This window comes from Ceratotherium simum, chromosome 17 (assembly GCF_057802395.1).
Source record: "Ceratotherium simum simum isolate JZ-2026a chromosome 17, ASM5780239v1, whole genome shotgun sequence".
In the NCBI taxonomy this organism is placed as follows: Eukaryota; Metazoa; Chordata; class Mammalia; order Perissodactyla; family Rhinocerotidae; genus Ceratotherium; species Ceratotherium simum.
The window spans coordinates 14,154,077-14,166,017 of NC_141916.1; the positions used below are offsets into that span (position 1 = coordinate 14,154,077).

General features: G+C 33.0%; 2 protein-coding genes across 2 annotated transcripts; both read right to left on the bottom strand.

Moving 5' to 3' along the window:
• Positions 1-1,625: 1,625 nt before the first annotated feature.
• LOC101406719 (olfactory receptor 6C1-like) lies at positions 1,626-2,558 on the bottom strand. The gene has a single exon (XM_004429180.2). The coding sequence runs from the start codon at positions 2,556-2,558 to the stop codon at positions 1,626-1,628; it is 933 nt and encodes a 310-aa protein (XP_004429237.2).
• A 7,324-nt stretch (positions 2,559-9,882) lies between these two features.
• Positions 9,883-10,491, bottom strand: LOC101406456 (olfactory receptor 6C3-like). Its single transcript, XM_014786779.2, has one exon. The coding sequence runs from the start codon at positions 10,474-10,476 to the stop codon at positions 9,883-9,885; it is 594 nt and encodes a 197-aa protein (XP_014642265.2). The 5' UTR covers positions 10,477-10,491.
• Between the last annotated feature and the right edge of the window lie 1,450 nt (positions 10,492-11,941).

Consider the following 11,941-nt stretch of genomic DNA (forward strand, 5'->3'; position numbering starts at 1 on the left):
AAAGTTTTGGTTATACAAGATGACTAAGTCCCAGAGATCTGCCATACATCATTGTGCCTATAGTTAACAACACAGTATTGTGACCTTAAAGTTTTAAGTGGGTAGATCTCCTATTAAGTGTTCTTACCACTTTAAAAAATATAATGTGTACATACAACTATAATGGTTAGACATAGAGAACAATTTTAATACTTGCTACAATTTATTGATAGCTAATTATGCTACATGTGTTACAGATATATTTCCATCCTTATAGTAAGTTATGTATACCTGATTGACCTGGTATTATACTTAATTTACTGATGGAGAAATATATGCTTAAAAGTTATAGAAACCTCATTTGTCAAATATTTGTCTTATTTAACATACAAATTATACTTCAGACAGGAGGAAATCAAATAGAGAGACTGTTCATAAGTTTCCTCTAATATTTTGAATCTCCTTCAATTTTCTGTCACTTTCTTTTCTTTCTCCTGTGCTGTATCTCTCAATTGAATATATCACATAATGATCATTAGGAATGTTGTGCCACTAATTAAAATTATAATATATTTTTTATTACCAAAAATAGTTTATATAATTTAGAATACGTTTTAGTATCCATAATTCTTTTTTCACCTTTATACACACACTGACACACACACATATCTTTTCAAAATACTTTAGGTACTTACTAATACCTACAGTAGAATGAAATGAACAGTATTTTAACAGATGAAATCCTCATTTTATATAAAATGGAAAATCTTGCTTTGTTATGAAGTTTTTATTAACTACAAAACTTAAATGATTTCGTTTAGGTATAAAATAATTTGGATTCATATCCTGTTTCAAACTAGTCCAAATCTTGAGAAGGAACTGTGTATGTTCATATACATTAAATACATGTATATATATATAAAAGCAGAGATCACCTTCTATGGAATTAGAGAAAGTTAACTCACTCTCTATATCTAAAATGGCTGTTTCTTTTGTCTGTTTGTATGTATCTACCAATATCTATTGAGTTGCTATGGGATTTGAAATATGGAGATCTATTTTGCACCATATCTACACAAGTAATTGTGTTAAAGATCTATGCTGTTTTGTCAACATGTAAATTATATGGACTTGCCCTATTAAAGTGAGCAACAGGTAATGTTTCTTGGTTTTTAAATGAAAGTATTTACATTTTTCAGTAAATTTTGTGGCATTTAGGTTTTTTTACCTATAAGACAGTGAAAGGAACGTCTGTCAGATATAAATGAAAATCACAAAATTATATTTTCTGTGTAAAGTAAAATATCATATCAATATTTATACATTGTCTCTTCCATTCTTGGTGATCATTTTCCTTTCCTAAACAAAACTCAAAATACAATTTTACTTTTTAAAATAATTATTGTTTAAGAAGTTGCAACTAACAGTGTTCAGAAGAATGGGAGTCAGAAAGATATAAGAAAAATCATTTCATTGAATGAGAAATATATTAAACAAATGCGCTCGTAAATTACTAGAAAAAAAAAGGAAGAGAATGAACAAGGATGACAGGGAGGCCATTCTGATTTGAAGAAGCTACTGAAATTTCAGGTTTATATTTTTAAATTGCCCTGCAGTGTGTCTCTAACTCCTGACACTACATTATTTCATTTGCTCATGAAAAATAATCTTTTCATGTCCATGAAAGCTCTCTTGACTTGCTGATTCCTTAGGCTGTAAATAAAGGGGTTCAGCATGGGGGCTACTGAGGTGTTTAGCACAGCAACTCCCTTGCTCAAAGACACTCTGTCTTTTGCTGAGGGTTTAATATACATAAAAATGCAGCTGCCATAAGAGATGGAGATGACAATCATGTGGGAAGAACACGTGGAAAAGGCCTTTATCCTCTGACGAGTAGAAGGAATTCTTAAAATGGTTCTGATGATGTATACATAGGACAGAAATATCAATGCCAAAGTGACCATTAGTGTGAACACTGCACAGGAAAACCCCATTATCTCTAGGAATTCTGTGTCTGAACAAGAAAGTTGGAGCAGGGGAAAATAATCACAGGTAAAATGGTCAATAATATTAGACCTACAGTAATCAAGGTTTAAGAGCAACATGAGTGCAGGGAATATGATTAAGAATGAAACTAGCCATGAAGAGAAGACGAGGAGTGTGCAGACTCTCTGACTCATGATGGTTGTGTAATGCAGAGGTTTGCAGATGGCAATATAACGGTCAAAGGACATGGCAGCCAGAAGATAAAATTCAGTGACTCCCAAGAGAATGAAAAAAAATAACTGAGCAATGCAATCATCAAAAGAAATGGTTTTATCTCCTGAAATAATGGTACCCAGGAACTTGGGTATACTGACAGTCGTGAATGAAACTTCTAATAAAGAGAAATTTCTGAGGAAGAAATACATGGGGGTCTGGAGTTGGGAATCCAGCAGGGTGAGAGTGATAATGCTCAGGTTCCCAGTGATGCTGAGCAGGTAAGTGATGAGCAGAAAGACAAAGACCACCACCTGAAGCTTTGGGTCATCTGACAGTCCCAGGAGGATAAACTCTGTTGTTTCTGTCTGGTTTCTCATTTTTCAGTTGCGTATTTGTTTTTCTCCTGCCAGACCTATGGGAGAAAGCACAAAAAACAAACTTGAAGAATGGCTTACCACATATCCATGTGTGGAGCCAGAATTTGGCTGAAATGTTATGTCATTTCACCCCCAGGGAAATTTAAAGCAACTTGATAATGACAATGATTCTCTGATTTCCTCCATTTTACAGGTGAAAACTTTTTGGTTGAGGCAGACTTAAAAAAATACAATATCACAAAGCTTGAAGTGGCTGGGCAGGGATTTTTCCTAGGCTTTTCTGAACGCAAATATTACCTGTGAACTCTGAGAGATGTGCCCACGAGATTCCTACCCAATGAGAACCACCTTTGTGCTATTGTTCCAATCCCTATACAACTTTCTCCATCTATGTGAGTTAAAAGTTCATGTACAGGGGCCAGCCCGGTGGCACAGTGTTTAATTTCAGCACACTCCACTTCCACAGCCTGGGTTCGTGGGTTCACTGGACAGACCTACACACCACTCATCAAGCCATGCTGTGGTGGCATCCCACACACAAAACAGAGGGAAGATGGGCACAGATGTTAGTTCAGGGCCACTCTTTCTCAAGCAAAAAGAGGAAGATTGGCAACAAGTGTTAGCTCAAGGCCAATCTTCCTCACCAAAAAAAAACACAAAACATTCAATTACATTGAGAGTTGCCAAAAATGGGAAAGATATTTTGTTATGTTTTTAAGTGACTATTTTGTCTTCAGCTATCTATCCACTTTTGCTAACACTCAGCTTTTCAAACTCCTACTACTACCTCGTTGGAACTCAGAAATACTAAAGTCATTGCCAAGAGCAATTTCAGATATAGAGACAGAAGTGAGAAAGACATGGAAAATAATTTAAACTGGAAGGATTTAAAATTTAGATTGATTACATCTGAATCCCTGGCAATATTTTATGACATTTCAGACTATCTAAATGTCATTTTCATGACCTTTATTTTTATACAACTTATTTCCCTTTCTATTTAAAATGACTATTATTATTATTATTCTATTGAAAAATTTCCCTCAGTTAAAGAATTAGATAAGTGCTATCCAAGACAGCTAGGGTAATACTTTCATTTCTTTATTTGTATGTGTTTTTAAAATAGTAAGCTTTAAACTAGAAGGATGTGCAACTATGACATACAACTATCTACTGGGGCTTTGGGGAAAAAAAAAAGGAGGAGGATTCGCAATAGATGTTAGCTCAGAGCCGGTCTTCCTCAGCAAAAAGAGGAGGATTAGCATGGATGTTAGCTCAGGGCTGATCTTCCTCACAAATAAATAAATAAATAAATAAATAAATAAATAAATAAAATAGTAAGCTTTAATTTTTCTTTTTTTAAAATAAAATTTAAATGGTATTACCACAGATATTTCCATATGGAAGAATGAGGATATCTAGGTTTGAATCCAAGCCTCTTACCAGGTCTGAAAATCACTTAGACCCTCGGTGCTTGATCTATAAATACACAGCTTATTCTTCTGTACACAAGCCTGTCTCATAAGGTCATTGTGAGCATTAAATGAGTTAATATACATGCAGCATTTAGAAAGATGCTTAGCATTTAATAAGAGCCTTGTAAGGTTTTGTTCAATGGAGAAAATGTTCCCTAACCACTGAGCTGAAAACTTTGGGATTAAGATGATGTCCTGTGTAAAAGCTGTGTCTAAAATCAGTAGTAATGAATAAATTTAACACCAAGAGAATCACATAGGAACAACAACAACCAACGAAAATGAAGTAGAATCACCTGGTTATACAGTGCCTGTCAGGCATTCTAGGCAGGTGAATCTGAGTCTTGTTCTTCCACTCTGTGTGCATGGTGACCTCTCCCACCATGATGTATCTGACTTCTCCACCCCATCACCATCCGCCATCCCACCCGCACACACAATCCACTTCATTCAACTTCTGCTAGGATTAGATCACCACATTTGAGGCATGTTAGATATTTGCAGCCTGCAAAGCTTGCTACCAATGGCCACTTCATTTCTCTGCCCCTCAATAGTAGTAGTAATCTTTCTGAGAAAGATTGTGAAGGTTGCATTAAATAACATATGTATGTATAACTGGCAATGTGGGTAGCACATTTCAATGACACTCAAAATCACCACTTTTATTATTCCTACAACGTTAGGTTTAATACTCGTTGTATGAGTTCCATAAGAATTCTTCTCTCATTCTTTCCAACCCCATGCTGAAATCTCCTGTGAACTCCTCCACTACTCTGGCATTTCTGAAAGTTAGGACAGAGTCTTATCTTCAATGTTACTTCAACATAATCCAATGCTTAGTTTAGTCATAGTAGCTTTAAAATAAACACTTGTCTAATAATTAATGTTGACTTTGTTGTTGAATCACATACTGCCATAGGGTGCAGTTCTCTATTTTATGCTAAATTCTAGGCCATACATTACATAGGTTGTATCTTTGTTTTACAAGATGTATTTTCCTGCTTTACCTATTTTTCAAGATGTATTTATCTAGTTGGCCTAAATTTCCTGTAGTAAGTAAATTTATAACAAAGGACGTGTAAAGGGAGCCAAATTTTTTATATGTAATTTAAAAGAAAACATCATAAAATGTTATTTCAAAATTACTTTCATTAAATTTCTTCACAATTCATCCTTTTAATTAACTTTACTCCTGCTCAGTAACATCACTCTTCCTTCATCAGGGTTTGCTTTTCATTGACAGCACAAGTTTTTCATAACATCTTGAAGTCACAAAATGCATTCTCATCAGATAGACAAGATTGGGTTTCAATCTCAAGACTGAAATTTCTGCAATAACTTCCTGGCATTGGAAATCCAGGTTTTTAAAAATATATATATTATATCATTATCATTCCATAGTGAATAATGTATCATTGCACTATATTTTTAATCTTATTTCAACTTTTTTTGCATATTTGTATTTCCTCTTAAGTGTCCTCCTAATTTGAACACTTTTCTGAATAATAGTACCGTGACTTATACTTTTTGACTACTGATTAAACCTGTGAAGGAATGTATGAGAAGTTATGAAGATGTTAGTAGTTATTGGAAGTGTTCTGGTCAGCATCACTGAAGGTGAATATATAGCAAGTCTTCTAGAACCAGAGAAAACAGGCTTAAAGAAACTCTAGCAAGTGATGATCCAATATCACAGAACTGGGGTTGGTATACTATTCTTTTATGTAAAAATGTTTACAAAAATTCAGTGGATTGTATTCATTCACCAGCATCAAATAAGCCTGATAACAATTATCTGCATTCATTCATTCATCAGCCTTTTGAAAGTAATAAACTTCAATGTTTAACAAGGGGCCTGTGATTCCTAGAGCTTTCAGCCATCCTAAGGATGCGGAGTATGAAGTCATGCACAGTCTGAAGGCTGTCTCCAAGCATTTAACTCATCTTTTCAGCTTTTTATTTTTGAATGCTGATCCATATTTCCTCCCGGAAGAACGTAGTTTAGGTTATTAAGCTTTATATTTCTTTCCAACCATTTCAACAAAATCAATTCTTATTTGCCTTCTAAGAATCCCTGAGACAGAATCTTTGAATTATTGAAAATGAAAATTAACAATAATATTTCATATTTGTTAAATAAGATGGCTACAAAGCATCTTAAAGGAGTCATTCTGAAAACATCCTCATATTTTGCCCTTTGAAAAGCCCTACCGTCAAGTTAATATTATCAATAACCCTTTAGATAAACTAGATATTAACGATTTCTTTGATGCCCAAGGTGAGAAAGGGACTCTTTGTTGAAGGATACATTATGTTTGAAGGACCAAAGGATGTTTCTTTTACAGACTGAGAGAAGAGCCTTAGACTGGTTCCATTTTATTTCTGGTGTGTTTTGTTGTTGTTGTTTTTGTTTTTAATAATGTTTTATGTTGCATTGTGTGGAAATATCCCTTAGTAATGCAATAGCTTTGAAAGTCTAATTGTTTCCACTTTTTCTACTTTTACTAAATTCTTTCTTCTTCTCTTATACTTCATTAGAGGTCATTAGAAAAAATTCACAAATCATATCTCCAAAGCAATGTACTTTATTGACCATATCACTCTGTTTCTTTCTACTTTATGAGTTTAAAGAGTTGTTCAGGGTTTAGGTTAGTACATTAGAGAAAAGGAAAATTGTTTAATTCATTGTTGTGGGTAACATCTAATTCAGCTTCATAATTACTCTAAATTTACTTTAGGCACTGCTCAATTATTCTGGGCTTCTGGCCGTGACACAGGGCTCCTTTACGAACTTCCCTTCGCCTGGAAGAAACAAAGACTACACAAGAGAACTCATCCAGTAGTTGGAAGGATTGTTTTATTAGATGCTTTTCACCATTTTTTTTTCTTCTCTATTTTAGATGGCTATGTCCCTGAGACATCGGAATCATTTATATTTCTTCATTCCAATAATGATGGACAGATTCGATGCTCAGCATTCATGCAGTGTTCATAGAATAAAATCAAGGGAAAATATACATCATGACATCATATTTAATGATAATTTCAGGAATAGTAACACTCATATCTGTTTATGGAGAATATCAACGCATAACCTCATACTTTTACTTCATTCGCTAGCCACCTATAATTTTAAGAAACTTAAAAAAATAATAAGATTATGTCATCAAAACACTATTAGTTTTTTATTTATGACATTCTAGGGTAAATTTTTATCACAGAAAGTATATGGGTTTTGCAGTTTGAGAAACATGGGTTAAAAATACAAATGGCCACTTAATTGATTTGTGACTTTGGATGAATTACTTAATTTCTTTAAGCTTCAGTTTTCTCTGTTTAAAATGGAATTTAAATTTCAAGGGTGTTTTGGAGAATTAATTGCAATAATATAACTGAAAACCATCTATAAATCATGTGGCACTTAATATTCTTTAAGAGTAGTTGTTTTATTTACTTTATTTTTTCTGTCACTTGGAATTAATTTGGGGAAGGATATTCATATTAATTGTCATTTAGCAAAGATGTTATTTATTCCAGTGAAATAATAATGACTTTTATATTTTACCTCATTGAGCTCTTAAAACACATCTATGAAACTTTTATCTTTATTCCCAAATAAAGAATTAGGCTCAGAGAGGTTATGTACTTAGATATATTCATATAGCTAGCAAATGTCAAATATAATCTCAGACTACCAAAAATTAACATCTATTTTCTTAAACAAAGTAGTACATAGCCTATATTCAATTAGAAACACACAGAGACTGGGATAGTAATTTCCTGGCGTTAATATAGAATAAATAAATTGATATAATAAAACAAAATACAATAAACTTTTTATATTTTTTAATATACCCAGTTACAAAATAAAACTCCAATATATCCTATTTAATTTGATTAAAAGTTGAGCTGGCAAGTAATGAATCAATGATAACGTTTGGGAGACTTCCCTTGCCTTTCGTATGTCCGACTTACCTCTGATTTTCTTACAGGTTCACTATCACTCAGAATAGCTGGAATATAAAAAATATTAGTAACTACCAATGTTGTAATCCAGGGAAACCAGCAATTCTGAAAACATTTGCTCTCATTGAATAAATTTGCTTTCTATTGTCAATGTTTTTATCTTAAATGTTCCATTTTATCCAGAAGGGATATATTTCCTTGACTACAGAGAGTGAGAAAGGAGAAAATATACAAGAGAAAAAAATATCAGGAGGTGTTTTAAAACTCTCTGGTATGGTTTCTACATGGATTTTATGTAGCACAAGCCAGTTAATTTCTTGTCTATTCTCTCTGCCGCTGGCTCAAAGGGACTAATTCAGTGAATCAAAATTACCAGAACAGCAATGTACGTAAAACACTAAGGAATACAAAACATAATACACATTAGTATTGAAATTGGAAAAAGAAGCTTGAAGGACAGTGTCCAATGAGATGGAAAAAAAGTGACAACAAGCAAACAACACTAAGCATGAAGTTTGTTTCCCTTAACATTACTTTTCAGACAGAGATTAGAAATCAAATATCTTAATTCCTGATGCAGATCTCTACCACATTCTCCATGCAATTTTTTAAACTGGTAATCTATCACATTGTACTAAGGACATTCATTATCTCCATTATTTTTAACCTGCCTTCCAATAACAAGTTTTGGTACCATATACTGCTAATACTTTATAAATTTTTCTCCTGCTCACTCGTGATCCAGGAATGGCAGTTGAAGAGTTTCTTATTTTTATTGATTAACGTTGTACTTTACATGCCAATTACTATAATAGGATTTAGTACCTTTTCTGAATAGACTATAATAATATAATCATGCCCAAGTGAGATAATATTAGTGGAAAAAAAACAGTAAAATTGTGCAAATCCTTAGTAAAAACTATGCAAAAATTTCAGGTCCTTACAGAGTTTCAAATATGCATAAAATAGAACAAACACAAGTTTTTTGTTTATTTATTTTGTTTTGTTTTTTCAAATCAGGCTATCATATTGGCTATTATAACTCAAGACCTCAGGGAAATTACTCAACTTTTCTGAGCATCAATTTACACATTTGTTAAAAAGAGATAATCTTGTCTAATTTGGTATATATCTGTAAAAATTAAATAAGATCTGGTATAAAACATACCTAGTTCAGCTTATGGCACAGAATAAATGCTCTCTATAGAATAGCTATTATTTATGAAATTCCTATCAAACTTTCAGGAGGCATAAGAGTAATGGTAGTTGCCCAAATATTCTTCTTCTTCATCTTTTTAAAAAAAATACAGATAAACAAGGAGAGTACGTAAAATGAGACATAACACATGCCTTCAGTATAACTAAGAAATATAGGATATTATGAATTTCAAATTATTTGTAAGAAGGAAATTAAATATCCAAGTCCATCAGATGAGTGGGAAGAATTTAACAGATACTGCAGATAGCATACAAAAAATATGATTGTTACAGATATTTAATTTATTTCATATTTCATATAACTTTAAGAAAGAAACTGTTATATTAGTTAACAGGAGAAAATTTTAAGAGTAAGTTGGTTAAAACAGTGTACACTCCTTTAGCCATTACAGTATAAAATATTTTTATTATTCAGAAGAATCAGCAAAGTAACTTATGCTCTCTAGCCATTGGTTTTCTATTCAGAATTGTAAATAAATGATTACCTGGAACCTATAGATAATTTGAAAGGAAGACACAACATAGTCACTTTTAGGTTAAAAAGAAAGCTGAAGGAAATGAGCTCAGCGTTGCAGGTATCTGTGAGATGGATATAGGAGGACATTGTTAAAGTTAATTCTTTTATTGTATCTTCACAGTGACATTCATTCATGTTATACATATTTTCATTTGTTTCTATCAAATGCTACTTTATGAACCAAGTTTTTGAAAGCTTGTTTTACTTGCTGGTTCCTCAGGGTGTAAATAAAAGGGTTCAGCATGGGGACAATTGAAGTGTTGAGAAAAGCTGCTCCTTTGGTCAATGATGCTCTTTCTTTTGCTGAAGGCTTGACATACATGAATATACAGCTTCCATAGGAGATGGAAACGTCAATCATGTGAGAGGAGCAAGTGGAGAAAGCCTTTTTCCTCTGACTGGCAGACGGGATTCTCAAAACAGTACTAACGATGCGCATGTAGGACAGAATCACTAACGCCAGTGTGAACAGCAGAGTAACAAAAGCAAAGTGAAAGCCAATCATCTCTAAACGCCATGTATCTGAGCGTGAGAATTGTAAAATGGGGAAATAGTCACAAGAGAAGTGATCAATCACACTGAAAGCACAGAAATCTAACTGGAGGATAAGCATGAGTGGTGGGAAGATAGTAAGAAAACCTCCTAGCCATGAACTAAAGATGAGCAGGGAGCAGATTTTCCTGTTCATGATGGTGGTGTAATGGAGAGGCTTACAGATGGCAACATAGCGATCATAGGACATGGCAGTTAGAAGAAAAAATTCAGACACACCCATGGAGATGAAGAAAAATAATTGAGCTAAACAATTGTTATAGGAAATGGTCTTGATTTTAGTAATGATTGCCCACAAAAATCTTGGGATAGAAACACTGGTGAATGTAATTTCTAAGAAGGAGAAATTCCGGACGAAGTAATACATAGGAGTCTTTAGATGACAGTCTGTCAAGGTGAGGATGATGACGGTTAAGTTTCAAAAGACATTTAACAAATAAGCTATAAATAAAAAGACAAAAATTACAACCTGAAGCTCTGAGTTGTCTGATATGCCCAAGAGTATGAACTCTGTAATCATTGTGTGGTTTCTCATACTGACTTTTTTCTTTAAGCAAAATCTATTGGTGAAAAACAAAACAAAAAGAAAGAACAATGAATTGTACATGAATCAAAGATTTAAATATTGGTATTAATAGCTCCAATGAAATGAAGAGGTGGACTTTCTTCCCTGTAGCATTTTTGCAATATCCACTCCTATTAAAGCAGAAAAATTTCACACGTCCTTCATTGAAAAAGAAACGTATTCACAGATCTATGTTAAAAGTCCCCACATCAGAGACTTTATTTACATAAAACCTCTACAAATACCACATTTTCTATTTGTGCAATATAACTTTTAATTATATGTTTCTACAACAATATTTATGCATTAGTTTGGGTATGAAGACATCATTTTCCAGTTTTGAAGACCATCTGCTTTTAGGACAGAAATATCTAATTTTGGGTTTTAATTCTGACGTCATTTACAAACTTTATTGTCTTACATGGCTTTGGTGGAAATTGATGACTCAATCACAATTCCTGAACTTAGTATTGGCTATGATTATTTTTATTCTTAATATATATTCTTTTAAATATGACCAACAGAAATAAATATGTGCAGAATCACAGAAATATAGGACTAAAATTACCCTGATTGTAAACAAGAGTAAAGTTCTTACTAATAGGAAAGAAAACAGAAGCCAGTGATATTGATTAATGCTCACATAGATAGAGCCATATCAATAATATAGTTCTACAACGTACTGATCTGTTTGTATCATTTTTATGTTTCTTACTTAAATTAACAATTGACTTTTTTTTTTTTTACTATATTCACTTTTTCTTTTTACTCTTAAACTTGCCTGAGGACAAGAAGGACCACATAAGAGCGTTTTTTGATGCCAAATATCTCATTGCCTTCTTTCTAGAAATAATTAGAATGAATAAAATTTTCTTTAAGGTTTAGTATACAGAAACCACAAATCGCTAAAGTCTAATATATATGATTTTTACCTGCCTTGTTCTCTCTTTATTCTTAGCAACAAGCATTTTATCTATGATATAGGTTCTCAATAGTATTTGTTGTATCATTCTCTTTCTACAGCATGAACTGGGTTAGTCAGCAGGTGATAAGCGTCAAAGCTGGTATTGTGCCTTTCTTCCACTTATTT